Source organism: Enhydra lutris, unplaced genomic scaffold (genome assembly GCF_002288905.1).
Source record: "Enhydra lutris kenyoni isolate GAN:26980312 unplaced genomic scaffold, ASM228890v2 scaffoldscaffold10, whole genome shotgun sequence".
Lineage (NCBI taxonomy): Eukaryota > Metazoa > Chordata > Mammalia > Carnivora > Mustelidae > Enhydra > Enhydra lutris.
Genome location: NW_019154094.1, coordinates 22,325,794 through 22,345,548, shown reverse-complemented (window position 1 = coordinate 22,345,548; position 19,755 = coordinate 22,325,794). Strand labels below are relative to the sequence as shown.

At 40.3% G+C, this 19,755-nt stretch overlaps 1 protein-coding gene across 3 annotated transcripts in view; it reads left to right on the top strand.

The window, feature by feature from the left end:
- LOC111144009 (membrane associated guanylate kinase, WW and PDZ domain containing 1) overlaps positions 1 to 19,755 on the top strand; it is a 633,428-nt gene that overhangs the window by 512,402 nt on the left and 101,271 nt on the right. For all 3 annotated transcript variants that reach the window (XM_022498068.1, XM_022498069.1, XM_022498070.1), the window contains exons 4-5: positions 7,604 to 7,810; positions 15,975 to 16,176. In XM_022498068.1, the coding sequence (XP_022353776.1) occupies positions 7,604 to 7,810; positions 15,975 to 16,176 (409 nt within the window). The remainder of the gene's footprint in view (positions 1 to 7,603; positions 7,811 to 15,974; positions 16,177 to 19,755) is intronic.

Genomic DNA, 19,755 nt, shown 5'->3' with positions numbered 1-19,755 from the left:
GGACTTCTCTAGGAGAGGGTTTACAAGGGATGAACTATTCAGTGGGGGTGGTTCCAAACATGCCTGTTTTACAAATGCCTCTGGGTAGAAGAGGCTGATTATACACTTTAGGCATCGCAAAGGTTTTCCCCCAGCATGGAAGTACGGCGCCAGTGTGACATTTCAAATTGGAGTTATGGGTTGCATATTTCTGCATGTCAATGAGGGAGAGGGATGTCAGCCTTCAATAATGTTATTGTTTTGCTTCCTAGAAGGTCTACCAAAAGGCAGCTGCCAAGAGTATACTTTTTGGGGACACAGATAAAGCGGGGGTGAAGAGAGTTCTTGTTTGTCATTGAGGAAAATGAGACGGTCTGGAGTCCTGTTCTTTGGCAGGCCTTGGAAGCCGTCTGTTGTGATAAGCTCTGTTGGCAAACTCCACCGTGGCATGTTCTCTGTTGATAATGAAAGTAACCAAAGGGAATCTGTGCTGTGATTGGCTGTTCCTCTGCATATGAAGCTGGAGAGGCTGCTATCAGGGTAGTTTTGCTCCACTCCCTGCTTTGAGATCCTTAGAGACTCCTAAGTTGACAACATCGATGTTGGGGACAGACAGGTGGGTGTGCAAATGCCAGTCATGGTTTACATGTGGTGTGAATCTCATCTTCATCTGAAAATGGGACTACTAATGTCTTTTTTTTTTCCCCATAGGGTTATTAATAAAGATTAGAGTAAGTGAATGTATGGGTAGTGACATGACAGGTGCACAGTCAAGATAAATTTTGGTCAACGTTGTTCTTTCAGTATACATTGTGACACCAGTACCCTCTTCTGTGTTTTAGAGCTTATACTGGCCTCCAATAGTAGGTGGCACTTAAGACTGCTAGAGTTTATTACATGCTAACATTGTTCCCAGCACAAGTCCTGAGTCCATCACTCAAAAAACCCTGCTAGATGAGTGCTGTTCTTGTCTTTATACCATAAGAACTGAGGCTGCGAAGAGAGAGGTCCCTTACCTTGCTTAGGGTCACAAAGCTATTGAATTATATTACCCTCTTCAGTCTTCTGTGTAAAGCCAGACGGCAGTGGCAAGAACAAACATCTCATTAGAGGACAGTGGCTTACTGTCGTTCTTTGTGTGCCAATCATGGTTCCGTGGGGTGGAGCAGGTAAGCCAGGGAAGAGTAAAAAGAAAGTGATGGGCATTTGTAGGAATGATACCATCATGTGCTGAGCAAGCAAGCGGAAAGTGAAATAGCGCGGATCTGAAGTCAGCGAGATGTGATTGATGGACTGGGAAGAGGCTGCCGTGAGTCATGCTCTTAAAAACCAGATCCGCAAGAGAGGCGTGGAGGCGCATCCCGGGCTGGCGTTCCTTTGTGCCGTCCCTACCTGTGTATTGACTCATTCCCAAAGAATTCCTCATGCCAGCCTGTGCCGGCGCTGCTTCAGGCCTGGAGACTTGGTCCACAAGCAGATGTGGTCGCTGCTCTCCTGGTGCTTGCGGTCTGGAGGTAAAGACAGATATTGGCAAATTCAGTCGTATGATAATTACAGCAAAGGGCATCGGGAAGGAGAGGTACGTGGTTTCCCGAGGACACTTCAGGGCAGCTTTGATCTAGTTGGGGGTACCTCTGCGTTTTACACATAGAAAGAGGAAGGCGTTTTTTATCCTTCCACACCCCAAAGAATCAAACCCATTTTTGCGTCCTTGGAGGCGATATTGCCCCATTGAAGACGCATACTATGGATTCCAGGACGTCGGTACTCACTACCGTGCTGTTCTGCTTATTTTCAAAAGCATGTTCCGTAGGAAGAAGATAGACAAGTGTCCCTTGTCCCACCCACCTCCCATGTGGAATTGCAGACCGGGGTCCAAAGAACCTGAGTACTGTTTACCCTGGACCAGCCAGGTCCAGACCTGACTCTTAAGGCAGGCATTTCTGCCGCTCTTGGCCTCCGCGTTCCTCATCTACTAAAGAGGAATGGTTTTCTGTGACCTGGTTACCTCTGCTGTCTATGCAAGGGGTAGTCCAGTGCTCCTCGCTGGTGAGTCCTAGCTAGAAATTCAGAATCTTGGGCCCTTCTGCGACCCACTCAACCAGAGTCTCCATTGCAATTGAACTTTATGGTTTGCACGACGTTTAAGAAAACGGACGTATGCCACACAGAGAATTTGTGAAGATCACGTTTTAGTCCCCTCTTTACACCTTACTTCTAGTGTCTAGCATAGTGTCTGCCCCGCCCCCCAAAAAAAGTTCTCTTTGGGGAAATGAATGAATACTAAACTTGTGCAAAGTGAGAGGTCATATAGATTTGATTCATTCTGGCTTAAAACTCAGGGTCACGGTCCTCCTTAAATATTTTATCAAGCTCTAAAACTTGATTTGCTGTCCCCATTAATTTTTAAACGCATGTCAGAAAATATTTTCTTAGGCTTGGTCATGGCCGAAGATTGTGCCTGTTAATTAAGGCCAGCAGCAGCTTCCTCTTCTGTCTTCCCTTGCCCTCTCCTCCCTCCCCAGCCACCATCCGTGTTAAGTTTTATTGTAGAGCCGGTTTTCAAAATAGCTGTAGAGACACATGCATTCCCACTTGGGAGCGAGCCCGGCCACCTCAGGAAGTGTGTGTTGGCTAACGTGGAGACCATAGGACAGTCGGGCTCATGTCTGCCAGAAGCTGTGAAGCCTGCTAGGTGATAACCCAAATTAATTTTTTAATCACTTATAATTCTTCATATGATTTTTCTTTAATAGCATTACGTGCTGCGCGTATTCCTCACAGGGAGTCTCTTCCCTGTACCATCTGTAAGTTTGCGGTCTACCGTGACTAGGCATGGCCCAATGCTGACCAGGTGGAGACTTGATGAGTCGTGTGGGACCTGCCCAGGGCCAGCCAGCTAGACTTGGAAAGTGAAGAGGGCGGGTCGAGGCAGTGGAACCTGTGGTGACTGGCCCATGGCAAGTGCACCACCCATCTTGCCCATCCTGTGGTGAAGACAACATGGGATTTCGGCATAACCCCACCCACCACAAGTCTGGGGACCAAAACCACATTCACCCAGAATCACATCACTAAGACCAGTCCATGACTTACCGATGCTATTTTGAAGTTTTAGGTTTTCTCCCCTCCCTGCTGTGCCCCAGTACCTTTGTACGCCCATGGCTTCACATTGCATCAGCCTTAGGGAGGCTGTTCTTGACTGGGGCCAAGGTGTTGGCCTGGCAAGGACAGGGACGCACCCAGGGTAAGAGAACAACTTCTCTGCAGAAATCCTTAATTCAACAAGTGTGTTCCAGGTGAATTGGCCGTGGTCACACACTTGTCATCAACATTGCCTGGAACGGACAGAATCCAAGGAACCAGAGCTTATGCTTTGTTGTGTAGCACTTCTCAGTATATCCAGATTTTAATCAGAAACAATCCATTTTTGGGGTGCCTTGATGGCTCAGTGGGTTAAGCACCTGCCTTCGGCTCAGGTCATGATCCCAGGGTCCCGGGATCGAGCCCCGTATTGGGCTCTCTGCTCAGCAGGGAGTCTGCTTCTCCCTCTCCCTCTGCCTCTTGCTCTGCCTGCTTGTGCTCTCTCTATCAAATAAATGAAGCCTTTTAAATTAAAAAAAAAAAAAGAATCCATTTTTATGTTAGTGAGTAATTCAAATGATTTTTTAGAATACATGGGGAAAAAAACGTATCTGTGAAGGAAAGTTGAACCCCCTGTAGTTAGAGAACTTCTAGACATAAGCTTTTCTGTAATGTTTGTAGGCAATATGGGTAATAAGAAATGCTGGAGGGATTTAAGTAATTGCACCATTTCCCATTTATAACCCCTTATAGTTTACAGGGTACCTTTGAGAAAGTTACATAATTTGATATTCACAATAATCCTGGGGTCACTCGGGCTGTCATTTCTGTCTCACAGAGGATGTATTAGACTGAGGGTTAAAACCTTGCCCAAGGCTCTTTCATCATTGGCAGGTTCTTTTGCTTGTTCCTTTACAAGAGTAAAGGAAGAGTATTGAGTTATCTTGTGGCAGGCGCCTGAGACACAATGTCTTGTTAATCCTTCCAACATGGTGGAATGAACTCCTTTGAGAGATTAGAAACAAGCTGTGAACATTAAGTAGCAGTCCTCAAGGCTCGGTGTAGAGGCAAACTTTGGTGTAGCTTAGAGGCTTTCAATGGACCATCTCCTTTTATCCTCCAAACAGGTGCTCTAGATAGAAAGGAGGTATTCAGGAGAAGGAGGGGGGAAATGAAGGATGGGAGGGGAATCAAAGCGGGAGACAAACCATTAGAAACTCTGGACTCTGGGAAACTGAGGGTTTCAGAGGGCAGAGGGTGGGAGGAATGGGTTAGCTTGGTGACGGGTATTAGAGAGGGCACGTATTGCATGGAGCACTGGGTGTTGTACGCAAACAATGAAGCATGGAACACTACATCAAAAACTAATGAAGTACTTGTATGGTGACTAATGTAACATAATAAAAAAGATAAAAATGCTGAATTTTTAAAAAATGAATTATTCTTAGAATTCCAGTTTTACAGAAGAGGACAAAGAGGGCTTTTTGTTTGTCTCTTTAATGGTTAGATGCCTAGAATCACGGAGCCAGTTAGGATTTGGAAGCCTAAACTGTCTCTTTTCCGCTTTGATGTGCTGGGTACTGCTCATGTCCACACCTTGGGTTAACCTGAATGAGATTCCTCACGCAATAGTTTGTCTTTGACAATAGCCATTGCGAATGGTCAGCCTAAGAATAGGTACTTTTTTTGGTCTGCAATCTTAAACTAATTTTCAGGAACAGGAAATAACTATGAATAAGTGGGCTGTTTGGGGGAGTTTATAACTTCATTGAGAAATCTGCTAATCATTTATTAAGAAAGATTCTGAACTTGAAAACTGAGGAAAATCCACACATATTTGTCAAATTTGGGTAGAACTTTTGTTTTCCAAACATTTATTTTTGTCAAAAACTGAGGGTATCTAAGTTTTCATTGATTTTCAAGTGGGAATAGTTTCCTGATTGTTACTTTGGTTTCATGGCACTGAAAGTGAATGATTATGTTTGTAAAATTGTAATTATAAAATTATGAATAAAGGGACCCATCCTTTGGTCCCATATTTCAGTGGAGGAGTCTTCACATAGACGCTGGTACTTGTTTACTTCCAACCCAAAAATACACATGATACTTTGGTAGATTAGTGATTAGAAGGAGTTAGAATTAAATTCATTGGAGTTTGTCTCTCTTTTTTTTTTCCTCCCATGTGAAGATATTTTTTAAATAGTTAGCTGTTTTACTTACTTAACCACATTAATAGTCTTCAGTTCACGAAAAAGTCAATGCTGTGGCCTCCTTTCAACTTCAGCAAAGATATGGGATGTCCTTAGATGTAAACTCTATAGAAATGCAAGAAGTTGGGGCGCCTGGGTGGCTCAGTGGGTTGGGCCTCTACCTTTGGCTCAGGTCGTGATCCCAGGGTCCTGGAATTGAGCCCTGCGTCGGGCTCTCTGCTCAGCGGGGAGCCTGCCCCCCCCCACCTACTTGTGATCTCTGTCAAATAAATAAATAAAATCTTAAAGAAATGCAAGAAGAGTCTTGGTTCATGTGTGTGCTCCTTAATTCTTCCTTGCAACACATGTTCGCCTCTAAAAACATACATGGGATGCCTTTCTTCAAGTTGATTGTATTCAACGCCTGTACCTTTAACTTAGAAACCTGACAGATGTTTTGAAGAAATTGATACCATCATCTTTTGTGAAAGAACTATGATAATTGAGTTGAGCATAAGCCTCCAAATTGTGTTTTGTTTCATTCTGGTGTCCTTCAAATCATACATGGTACCCATTAGTCTACTGCATGTTTTAACAGGTGTGGTTAGTTTTCCTGCTGACACACACGATCACACCACTGTCAAAGAAAGTGGGTGTGTATATTCATAAGTGGTGGTTCAAAATATTTTAAATAATAGTAATAAAAATATATTTTAATCATAAAACAAAGGCTCAGTAGAAGCCAGCTCTTGAATACCTGTGTGTCTCATTCAGAGCAACATGTTACTGTCTCCTTTTGCTTTTGTGCTTGTGTTATATAGTGTGTATTTTATGTAATCATGTACTGAGGTTAGACAGTAGGGGGAGTCTTTGGGAAGAAGCAGTGTGCAAGATTTGTTATTATGTATAAATTCTACTTTACTAAGCAAAGAATTACAAACATTGCTTAGGTTTTTTTTTTTTTTTTTAAGATTTATTTATTTATTTATTTATTTATTTGACAGAGAGAGAGAGAGAGGTCACAAGCAGGCAGAGAGAGAGGAAGGGAAGCAGGCTCCCTGCTGAGCAAAGAGCCCGATGCGGGGCTCAATCCCAGGACCCTGGGATCATGACCTGAGCCGAAGGCAGAGGCTTAACCCACTGAGCCACCCAGGTGCCCCCATTGCTTAGGATTTATTGAAGGACTCTGTGTCATTTATCTTTCTGGCCTTCCTTTAGAAGATGTGTGCTGGTGAATGGATTAGTGGGATTCTAGTGCTGATTTTTTTTTATCATGTAGTCACTGCATATTATTGATTATAAGCTTATTTTTCAAACTTTGGCTGTTCATGAATCACCTTTATGGCTTTGTCCATATCTGAACATACTATCTATTACTTACTTGAAATATTCTTTAAAATAACATTTTTATCTTAAGTTTTCAAAAAGAAACTCTAATCACTGCCATTACTATTCTTATTCAATTAATTACCTTTTATTATATATTGCTGCCTTTTAAAATAAAAAAATCACTTTAAAAATATTGCTTTTTCTCTTTAATTTTAAAAGTAAACTTTATTGTAACTACTATAACTTAGCAGAGCTCGATTTTTTCTTTTAGTCCACATTAAAAATATAAACAGTTATTAAAATAATAAAATGTAAAATCCCTCTAGGTACTGCTCAGAATCACTTAACGCACTGAGTCAAATGTTGGGAAAAGTGCCTAAAAGTGAAATGGACATTTCCTAAAAGAGTGGCCACCATGCCACCATTGGCACAGTTTTCTGTTAAAACTTGGCAAGGGTTTACTCCCACCCCACATGACTCTGAGAGTCAAGCCTGCCATTCAGCTAAAGATGCGCCACGTGGTGTTCACCATCCTCCTTTTTATATAGTGCCCTGGTTCCCTTTTAAGGAGTCCCCTTATTAAGGGAAGGTGACCTTGGCTTTGTAGGCTTGTAAGGGTGCTGGCCATAATGAATTTTTTATTTTCTCTGAAGCAAACTCTAAATTGGATTCAGCATTATGCTGGTGCATATATATAAAAAGGTGACCAATTGAATTTCAAATGTAATGAGGATGAAGTTTTGGTATTCAGTACAGCTGGCTTTGTTTTTAGCCCTAGTAGTAGGTTCTTTGCAATGAAATAATGCAGCTTTCCTCCTGACTTCGGAAATCACCATGTCTAGCTGGGTAGGAACAACATCTCTTGTGACCTATTCCAGAAATGAAATACAGTGTGTTCTGGTTTTCTAGTTTAAAAAAAAGATTTTTTTTTTTTAATGTGCTGAGAGATTCAGATGTGAAGTCTTGAAAAAAACACAAAGTATTCTTTCTAAAACATGCAAATGTGTCTCTCCATCACCTAGGAAACTATTATGGGACACCCAAACCTCCTAGCCAGCCAGTCAGTGGGAAAGTGATCACGACGGATGCCTTGCAAAGCCTTCAGTCTGGCTCCAAGCAGTCAACCCCAAAGCGAACCAAGTCCTACAATGATATGCAAAATGCTGGCATAGTCCATGCGGAGAACGAGGAGGAGGATGACGTTCCTGAAATGAACAGTAGCTTTACAGGTAAAGACCAGACTACCTTCCCCTTCAATGGATTTGGGGGAAGGGGTGGTGCGAGGCTTTGGTATAGAGTGAAGAGTAGGGGTCTGTTCTCAAGAACCATTTGGAAGGGTTGACGAAATTCGAACTGACCATGCAAGGCTTGGGGAAGAGGTGCTATTTTCCCTGATCTATTTTTCATGCTTCTTTGCAGGATTATTTTAACTTCACCCACATATCTTAAAGGGGCTAGAGGGAAATGTCTGTAGAAGGGAATTAAGAATAATCAGCATTGTTTCCTTCTCTTCAAAATGATATTTTAAGGATATTTGTATTTTGTTCATTTATTTCTTGGCCTTGACACTGTTCCATAATTTTGCCTGATGACCTATAAAGGGGGAATATGAGAATTTGTTTAACAGTTCAGTATCCATTGATGTTATATGGAAGGCTAGCAGCATCTTTTTGTCTCCTACCTTTGTAAATAGAGATTGTAATTGAACTATATACTGTGTTCAGTTACCTGGTGCAGTTTTTGTTTGCCCCCAAATGGAGAAAGATGGAAGAATAATAAATACTTGATTATATCTTACATATCTATTCTGTGTTACAGAGCATATATTGCTCATTGCTTATACATTTAAATATACATTCAGGGCCATCTGGCCCCAAGCTTAGGTATGCTGTGTTTTATGAGGGGATCTTCAAGGACAATGCCTCTGGGTAAGACGATTGCAAGCTGTGTCTTGCACAGTTCTTAGGGGCACCATTCACAGAGGTTATGATGTATATTTCCTGAGTTAGTGTAGTGACTCAGAACTGTTCAAAAATATTTTTTGCTTTATGGGGGTCTGACCTTAGGTAGTAACTCAAGGTGTCGCAACTGTACCAGACATTTGTCGATCCAGTTTGTAATATGGTGACTTTGATGAAAGCATGTTTCTCCTGTTTTTCCTCTGCTTACCTAATTTCTTCAGTATTTTAGAGTATCGCTATGGAGAAGTTATCTATTTGCAGCATATGAGATCTAACCCTCTCCTAGTAACCTTTCCTGACATCACCACACTTCAGTAATTACTTGATTGGACTCAATTCCAATAAAGGGGAAATTAGTTAAAGTCTGTATTGCGTTAGCAAATCTAATAGGATATTTAGGAAAATGCTTGTATTAGCCAAATGGTTTCTAGAGCCTGTATAGACCTCTTCTGAAGTTTTCTAATTCATTAAGCTCAGAAGCCTAAAATTCTTCAAGATGACAATTAAGATAATTTCTGATAGTTTTGTTGTCCTAACAGTAATCACTCCTTCTGCAAGAAGCATTGAATAAAGAAGAGGAGACCTACTTTGTTATCCTAGTTTCTTGGTTCTTGGTAGTTGTCTTATTATAAACTGTCTGACTTCTATCACGTGTGAAATGGTTAAGGTTAAATCATAACTAAGTTCCCCCTTCCAGCTCCAAGAACTGGATTCTATAAAAATTTCCATTTTCCAATTAGAATGTTTAGGCCAGGGGCTAACCTATAGTTGTAATAGCTAGGAGAAATTTACCATATTTTACATATGCATTTATTGAAATCAGCTCATTTCAATTACTTAGAAATACTTGATTCGTGTATAATAGTTCTTGCTGATAGGAAAGCAGATTATGAAAAAAAAAAGTTAATATTTCTTTAAAAAAGTAGCTAACATTATAATGTCTTGATCTTTGACCAAATAAGGATAGCGAATCATAATATAACCCAAAACATAGTTGTGGGCATAGAAATAAGATTTTCAGAGTGATGTGCATGGAAATCGTTCTGCTATGTGGACTGGATGGTCCCCAGGAAATGTGCGTGCCCTTATTTCTCCTCTATTTATTACAGTGGTTTCTGGCTATGAAGCAGGAATAAAGTAGGAATTGTTGACTATAGGTTTTAATGCTCTTCCTGTTACTAGCTACTATAAATCTTGGTCTCTAAAGGCCATGCCTTAGGTATTCTGACCCCACTGAATGCTCCCTAGAAATCCTGGCATCAAAGAAAAACTTTGGGGCTCAATTTGTCATTGCTAAAACCAGTCTGATCATTCCTTCCGCACACACCCACACAAAAGCCAGGTGGCACCTTATTGTCTTCCTCAGCCTCCTGTCCTTAACACCAAGAAAGTCGGTAGCATGCAGAGAGAAATGATCTTCAGATATACGTGTGATGGGCGTCCTCAGTATGTTGAGTAAATGCCTTCTCATTTACCACGCTACAACTCTGACAGCTGACAACCTGTCATACCCTAACTCATATAAATTCTTTCAGATAATTGACACTACCCAGTCTATGATATGTGTATCAAACTAGCTGTGTCAAAGCATTTTTGCTCTCTGAACCGCTTTAAGTAGCAATCCACGAGCCTCTTGGAGCATAGAGTGACAGTAATATAATGAGGTCTTGGCTCCTGGTTGGGAGAGTTATGATAAAGGAATGAGTTTCATATACAAATAGAGAAACACAGTGGAGATATTAAAAATATTTACTGGGATATTTTTAATTAACATGCTATTGCTGCTATCTTAACTGACTTCTGCTTTGGGTCTTTGGAAGGAGGTATGAAATGTCTGAATAATATGGGGAATGTCTGTAGGCAAAAGAGGAGGAGACTTGTGGCCAAAAGCCTCCTGGGGAGGTGGCCACAATTCCTTCCTGTCATCAGTGACTGAGGCGAGAGCTGAGCAACGAGGAACCCATTCCAGATACTTCCCCCAGAACTGACTGTTGAGCATGAAGCAATAGGCCAGTCTTCTACACAGTGTGCCTTAATTATGGACCTACATGAGTCCTTAAGAATGAACACTCTTTATGTGTGCTTCCTGAAGGTAGAGTTATATTGCTGACCAAAGCACACAGTTGCTTAATGCTAAATGAAAGCATTTGTATAAGGACCTTGTTTAGACTGCTTAGAAAATCTGTAACAGGGGCGCCTGGGTGGCTCAGTGGGTTAAGCCTCTGCCTTTGGCTCAGGTCGTGATCTCAGGGTCCTGGGTTTGAGCCCTGCTTTGGGCTCTCTGCTCAGAGGTGAGCCTGCTTCCCCCTCTCTCTGCCTGCCTCTCTGCCTACTTGTGATCTCTCTCTCTCTCTCTCTCTCTCTCTCTCTGTCAAATAAATAAATAAAATCTTAAAAAGAAAAAAGAAAATCTAACAAACCACCACAACTAAAAAGTAGCTGGTTCGTCCATTAACCCCCTCCAGGAGACATCAAAGGTTATTTAATTGTGTTCCGAGGCTTTATTTTCCTCCCAGCAGCCCCCCCTATTTATTATTGAACAAGAGGTTGCTGACGCTTCTCTTCCATTAGTAGGCAATGGTAAAACATTGCTTTGGAATGTCAAGAGATGATATTATTTTAGGAGCTAATGTTTCTCAGGGCTATGTGGCAGGCACTTTGCTAAGCTTTTTACACATATGTGAGGGAGGTCTAATAGCTTGTCCAAGATCACAAAGCCAGTGACTGTCAAAGCTGTCATTTCAACCCCAAAAGCTGACTTCAGAGCCCGCATGCTCATCCGGTGTGCTCTGTGTGTTTTAAATCAAGTTTATTAGCTCTGTACGCCGTCAGAGATGCACCTACTGCTAAAAGTTGGGGTCATGTGATATAGGCTCCAGAAATGTATGTCTGACATGAGTCATCTTCACAAGACCCCAAGTGTATGTCCAAATATGTGTATTTAATATTTGGCAGCTTTTTACTTACTATACATGAAAAAGTTATTTATGTTCTTTTATGGTTTATAAGTCATTTTCACACGTATCCCCCAAACCACCTGGAAACGTTGAGAGCTTAGCAACCTAGGCATTACCTTCTGCATTTTGTAGATGGGAACACTGAGGAACAGTGCATGTCCCCCCACTAGACAGCAGGAGAACCAGGCTTCTTGGTTCCCCATCCAGCCTGTGTTCCACTCGTCCCTTTTACCTATCCTGTTTGGATCCGCTGGCAACCTTTTGTCAGAGAGTGATACCAGTGCTCCTCCATGTTTGGTAAATCAAATGAAAGATTTTCTTAAAATCAGAGCATATGTCAAAGTCAAAGCCATGAGTAGGACGATGAATTTGTAAGTCTGCACTTTGTCGCGGTTCTCCCATTGTTGGACTTTTCATTTTCTTTGAGAGAATGAGGTTGTTTAAGGTTCTGTTGAACTGGAAAGAAGACACAGAAAGCCAAACACATCAAATTGTTTACATTAAATATCTATAGCTTTTTTTTGGTTAATTAGTTAGATAGGAGGAATCCTTCGACAGCGTATACACATAGCAAATCGTCACGATGTATCCTTTAAATATTGTACAGTTCTGTCAGTTGTACCTCAGTGAAGCTAAAAAAAAAAATCTTTCGATAAAAAAATCTATATTTAAGGGGCATCTGGGTGGCTCAGTGGGTTAAGCCTCTGCCTTCGGCTCAGGTCATGATCTCACGGTCCTGGGATTGAGCCCCACATCAGGCTCTCTGCTCAGAAGGGAGCCTGCTTCCCTCTCTCTCTGCCTGCCTCTCTGCCTACTTGTGATCTCTGTCTCTCTCTGTCAAATAAATAAATAAAATCTTTTTAAAAATCTATATTTATGTCAATCATACCTCAATTAAGCATTTTTTAAGACGTGAAAAATATATAAAATAAAAATATATTTGGATAATTTTCATTTTTCCTTAGGAAATTGCAGTTACTTAGATATTTTACCATTATGCTAATATTCCTTTCCCATAGTTGAGGTTTTGGAACACTAGCAGGGATTTCTTTCTTTCTTTTTTTTTAACATAAATTATATACACTCATTGTTAAGCTGAACCATCTCATATTTATGTCCCACCTATTGCCACAACTCTTCCTCTTATATTCAGTTTCTATTAAAATGGGTTAATTGGGGGCCCTGGGTGGCTCAGTCTGCAAAGCCTCTGCCTTCGGCTCGGGTCATGATCCCAGGGTCCTGGGATCGAGCTCCGCATCTGGCTCCCTATGCAGTGGAGAGCCTGCTTCTCTCTCTCTCTTCCTCTGCTGCTCCCCCTGCTTTTGTTCTCTCTCTCTGTCATAAATAAATAAAATCTTTCATAAAAATAAAATGGGTTAATTAAAATTCTTAGGTAAAATTATTGAATGTCATCCGTTGTCCTGGTACTTCTCTAGCTCTTAAAGATTGGGTTAGAAGATGATCACTGGCTCTGGTACTGTTGCATTTCCGGAAGCAGGTCCCATTCCCGAGCCCCCAAGATGCCCCCACACCGAGTGCCAGGCACATTGGCAAGCATTTTATGTGTCCTCAGTCCTTTAGTTCTCATGGCTTATGCATCGTTTCCATTTTACAGATGAGGAAACAGATGCTCAGAAAGGTAATCTGTTCCGAGGTCACACAGCTAGAACAGGCAAATCTCTGATTTGGTCTGTCGTCTGATGTCACATCCGTCATTTTCCTGCCAGTTTCCTGAGGGCCAGATCTGACCTGGAGACAAAGGTTAATCCTAATAATGTTGATGAAGAAACTGATGGGGACAGCTAACAAATCCTGTTAACTGTGTATGAGATGTTGTCCTGAGTGCTTTACTCATGCAGTCTCCCCACAATCCTGTGTGCTTGCTGTAGTTATCCCCATTTTATAGGTGAGGAAACCAAGGCATATAGAGGTTAATTAAGTGTGTTGCCCACATTAATAACAGGTGAGGCCAGGATTCAAAGTCAGGTAGTCTGCCTCTTAAGTCAGTGCTTGTAATTAATGTCTCTCTCTCTCTCTCTCTCTCTCTTTTTTTTTTTGGTCATGCCATATTGCCTTTTTTGTTTTGTTTTGTCTTTAGGGAATTGTGATAGAAATATTAGGAGTTTTTGCATAAAAATAGACATTCCTACTTTCTCTTGAACAACGAGAGATCTGGGGAGCTGGGTGGCTCAGTCAATTAAGCAGCTGCCTTCAGCTCAGGTCATGATCCCAGGGTCCTGGGATTGAGTCCTGCATCAGGCTCCCTGCCCAGTGGCGAGCCCACTTCCCCTTTCCCTCTGTCTGATGTTCCCTTTGCTTGTGCTCTCTCTCTCTCTCTCTCTGTCAAATAAATAAATAAAAATCTTAAAATAAAGAAAAAAAGAAAGAGAAAATCAGAGATCCAGAAACACTGAATCCACTTTTCCTCAGAATGCTGATTACCTGGCACTGAGTTCCCTGCTCTGCTCAGACAGGTTGCACTCTCTCCAGTGCTCCCTCCAGACCTACCATTTGTGCCTCTGTCCTGGTACTGTAGATGCAGGCATTTGCTCCATACTCTGGCGGGAGGACAAAATCCCTCCTAGAAGCTGAAGGTTCTAGTGATTGTTTTGAGAATTTGTTACCGCCATCCTACAAGTATGATTCTTATACCTGGGTGCTCTCAACATGCACGTTTTGGAAGCCTTCTCCCAAACCTGTTCTCTGTAATAGGGAGTCTGGATCTGCATGTTAGCATCTCTCCAGGTGATTGTTACAGCCATTGACTGGTGAGGAGTGTACATTCTAAAAACATCAGGAACGAGTATACGTTGGCTCCTGAGAACTACAGGCGGCTCTTCTGGATCTTGCCAAGTTTGGAAATTATTTTTTTTATTGATCAGAAATTTCAAAATATTTCTTCCATGTTGGCCTAATTTCCTTTTTCTGCTTCAGAATTCTAGTTGCTTTCTTAATCTGCAGTCATGGCTACAAATTGTTTTAAGCAAGCAAACAAATTGGTTTAAGCAAGAATTTAGGGGATCAAGCAGTTGAAGAGGCCAGGAGTACATGGAATGGGTGGCTCAATTAGGGCCATTTGGTGACTTTCTCTATCTTTCCTTTCTGCCTTTCCTCTATGTAGGCTTAATTCTAAGTCAGGTCTTGCCAAGTGGTGTCCAGATAGCCAGCAGCACCTACAGCATGAGAATCACCATGAGAATAATCCCAGCAAACGCTTTTATGCCTGGCATTCACCGCTTTGCTTTGGATCATGTACCCAATACTGTCACAAAGGCAAGAGTGATAATGTGACTTAGAACCAGCACATGACCTAGGAGTGGGTTTAAGTCAGTCCCCACCTAGACCACCATGACCTTGAATGGACAGATTTCCAAAGAGAGGTCTAAGAAGGGTTTCTAGGAAGAGATGGGAGAGATGCAGGGCAGCCTCTTCGATGGTGGTGGATTTTTGGTGGAGATGCTTGTTTAAGAAGCTCAACATGTTCTCCATCCAAATGTTGAATTACCTTCATTCTCATGTGCATCATTGGGCGCTACTCATCAGAGAAAGATTTGAAAGCAGCCTTTTATTATTCCTCAGTCTGCTTTCAGGATTCAGAAATGTCTACTGGAGAATTACTGTGGGAGATAGAAAATAACTACAACCCCTGATTATTATGTTTTAAAGCCCCATGGAGAATGATGTTTAATATTCTTGGCCTCTATAAAAATTCAGCCAGAATGTCAACAGTGCCATTTGTGGATACTTGGATGACATCGCCTCGTGATGTTTCCAGTTGATAAGAAGGCAAGGAGATTCATGTACTTAGAGTCTTCTTTTAAGACCCAAGTCAGATTAGTCCACCCACATGATCCTGTTCTGGGGGTAACTGTCATGGTTTTCACAGGAACATTCCTGTCACTTTTCCAAAAGAGGCTCAAATCTGACTCACTGGTATAGCTGTGTCTATAGTCTAAAGTTTTGTATACTTTCCAGTTTGATGTGTCAGTCTTTGATCTTTGCCACTGTCTACCAGAAATATTTTAAATAATCGATACGAAAATGGTTAGGATGCCATCGACGCTGTGTTTTCAGCATGGACTTTGTTCTTGCCCTCCAGTGCCTGCTGAGTCCTGAAACCAAATGGAACCTAAGAGCACGAGTATGGCTCAGTCTGTGTTTCGATGGCCTTATTAATACAAGAGACTCAAGGTTTTGAGTCATGAATTTGTTTCTTCTTTGGCATGTCTAGGTTTTGAGCAATGCATTATTTGAGCATGTCGTTCCCTTCAGGTATAATAAATGTGGTATGTCATTTTGATATTTTCTCTGGAAAGAACTTCCAACTACATAAAATGGAGTAGAGTTGATGGCCAGCAATTAGGAAAGAGTGAGGGCTTTTAAGGATATAGATGTGGACAGTAGTTAACTCCCCGGTTTGGGATATGATTGATGAATTTTTTTTTTCTTCTCTCCATCTCCCTGTGATTTCACAGCCGATTCTGGTGACCAAGAAGAGCACACTCTCCAAGAAACAGCACTACCACCTGTGAATAGTGGCATCGTTGCTGCTCCCATCACGGACGCTTCTCAGAAGTTCCCTCAATACCTACCTCTTTGTGCAGAGGATAATTTAGGTCCTCTACCCGAGAACTGGGAGATGGCCTACACCGAAAATGGAGAAGTCTATTTTATAGAGTAAAGTATACTGTTTCTCCTCCCTGAAGTTCTCTTCCTTTCTGTCATCCCCCCTTCCTTCCCATCTCTAGTGGCTGTGCTGGTCAATTACATCTAAAAAGACTGGTCACGGGCTCACGGTAGGCTTTTACACAATTTAGCCAGCTTTGTCTAGAAAAACAATTAGCAGAGCGTCCTAATCCTTGAGTCTGAGGACCTTGAAGAAGCATAAGGTTCATAATTTCCCTAAAGAGTGGGACACCACGTTTCGGTGTATATATAATGGCAAAGCATATAAAACCTTAAAAAAAAAAAAAGGAATATATTGAGCCATTAAGAAGAGGTAAATCCTCTGTTTATTTTTTCTTGTTGGGGTTGTAGGGTTGTCTTGTTTCGTTTTGTTTTGTTTTGCTTTTGGTTATGTTTTAGGAGTTCTTCATACATTCTGGATACAATTCCTGTATCATCTTGGTGGTTTGTGAACATTCTCCCCCACGCCTGAGTTTTCTTTTCATTGTCTTGACTGTGTCTTTTGAAGAGCCCAAAGTTCTTAATTTTGAGGAAGTCTGATTTATCAGTGTTTCTCTTCTGTGGGCTTTGTTTTTTTTAGTGTGCTGGCTGAGAAATTTTTGCTTAAATCAAAGTGATACAGCTGTCATTTTCTGCTGTCTTTGTTTTAGAATTTTATAGTTTACTTTTTACTTGTAGGTCTCTGATCCCTTTTAAGTTGATTTTGTTCTTAAACATGGGACAAGTACATGGATTAAAATTTGAGAATATGGAAACCCCCCTCACCCTCCACCCTTATCTATAGTCTCTCTTTCCATGGTTTTAGTTACTTATGGTCATTGTGTTCTGGAAACAGATGATCCTCCTGACATACTGTAAGATCAGTAGTAGCCTAATGCTACATCATAATGCTTATGTCATTCACCTCACTTCATCTCACCATGTAGACATTTTGTCATCTCACGTCATTACAAGAAGGGTGAGTAGATGTATTTTGAGAGAGAGAGAGGCCACATTCATATAATTTTTAATCATTTATTATAATTGTTCTCTTTTACTATTATTGTTAATCTCTTATTGTACCTAATTTATAAATTAAACTTCATCATAAGTATGTATATGTAGGAAAAGACATGGTATTTGTAGGATTCGGTACTATCTATAGTTTTGGGCATCTCCTGGAGGTCTTGAAACTTAGCCCCTGTGGATAAGTGGGGGGATTACTGTATATGGATATGAAAAGTCTTTCAAAATTATAAAACTTATACATACTCATCTGTGTATATATGTATATATATATACACACACACACATATATACATATACATATATAATATATATTATTAAAGTTAAACATTTAAAAATAACCTTTACTAAAAATGGAAAAACAGACAGTTGTAACCATTCTAAAAAATCTAAGATAATGTAATTTTTTAACGAGTAATAGTTAATTTTTAAAATGCTGCACTTTGGCTCTATTATCAGGACTCTCTCAAGATTTACCTCAGTTTTATGTACCACTACAAAAGAAAAAGAAATGGCCAATTAAACTATAGTTAAAAATATAAGTAAATCTATTATATGCAACTAGATTGAAGTTGAAGGTCTGCTGTTCAGTGAACAAGAACAAGGCAAAACTGACAAAGAAAAAAATTAGAGAAGACACAAATTACCAGCATTAGGAATTAAACAGGGAATTACCGCAGACCCTGAAGACATTAAAAGGTAATCAGAGAGTGTTGCCGACAAATCTACACACATAAATTTGACAACTTAGATAAAATGGACCAATTTCGTGAGAAGAATGAACTACCACAACTCATCCAATATGGAATAGATAATTTAACTAAGCTCTATAACTATTAAGGAAAATGAATTTGTCATTTAAAAACTCGTGAAAAAGAGATCTCCAGGCCCAGATGGTTTCACTGGAGAAAGGCTCAAAGAATTACCTTTCTAAGCAGTCTCCTTCTGAAAATAGAAGTAGAGGAACACTTAGCAAATTATGTTTATGAAGCTGTTGTTACCTTGTTACCAAAAGCAAACAAGGACTAAGATAGTCTAGTCTATTTTAGAAAACTGCAGACTTAGAGCACCTGGCTGGCTCAATAAATTGAGCGTCTGACTGTTGGTTTTGGCTCAGGTCATAATCTCGGGATCCTAGGATTGAGCCGTGCATTGGACTTCATGCTCCCCTCAGAGCCTGCTGGAGATTCTTTCCCTCTGCCTTCCTCTGCTGGCATGCACGCTCTCTTCCTATCTCTCTCTCTCTCTCTCTCTCTCTCTCTCTCTCTCTCTCCTTTTAAATAAATAAATAAATAAAAATCTTAAAAAAAAAAAAAGGAAGAAGTATGCACCATGACCAAGTGGCAATTATCCTAGGGATGCAAGATTGGTTCAATATGTGAAAAATTCCTAAATATAATCTAACATATTAAGATACGAAAGAAAAAAAAAACACATGATCATAATCATCAATGCAGCATTTGATACAATTCAGCCGTTCATTGATGGTAAAAATTCTCAGAAAAATAAGAGGAGAAGGGAATTTTCTTGACTTGATAATACCTACCAAAAATGTACAGCAAACATTATACTTAGTGGTAAAAGGCCAAAAAAACCCAAAACAAAACTTTCCCCTGAAAGATTAGGGACAGGTCAAAGATATTAGCTCTCACCAGTCTCTTTTTCTTTTTTTTTTTTTTAAGATTTTATTTATTTATTAGAGAGTATGTGTGGGGAGGAACAGAGGGAGAGAGACAAGCAGACTCATTTCTAGAAATGAGCTTGGAACCCCGCACAGGGCTTGATCTCACAACCCTAAGATCATGAGCTGAGCTGAAACTAAGAGTCGGTCACTTAATGAACTGAGCCAGCTAGGTGCCTCAGTTCCCACCATTCTTATTAACATGATTCTGAAATTTCTAGCCAGAATAATCAAGAAAGAGAAATAAAAGACCTACAGATTGAAAAAGAAAGAATAAAACTATCCCTCTATGCAGATTACATGAGTATATACAAGAACTGTACAAAATCACATAAAATCTACAAAAAAATTTCTAGAATAAGTGAGTTCAGCAAGATCACAAGGTAAAAGATAAGCATATATGTATATCTATATTAACATGTGTACAGCAAAATTCAAAATACAATATAATTCATATTTACTTCCAGAAAAACACCACTTACATGTAAATTAACAAAACATATACAAGATATTAAATGCTATAAACTAAAAAATATTGATGAAAGAAATCAAAGAAAGTCTAAACAAATGGAGAGATGTCCCCTATTCATGCATTGAAAGATGTAGATTGAAAGATACAATCATATAGTAAAATATTCCAAAATGGATATACAGGTTTAATGCAAATCCTGTCAAAATCTCAGTGAGGTTTTTTTGTTAATATAGACAAGTTCATTTTAAAATTTATTATAGAAAGGCGATGGAACTAGAATAGCTAGAAAAGTTTGGTTTTTTGTTCTTAGGGTTTTTGTTTTTGTTTTTGTTTTTTAACTCACAAGTCTGAGATCAAGACCCGAGCTGAGATCAAGAGTCAGACACTTAACCAACTGAGCCACCCAGCTGCC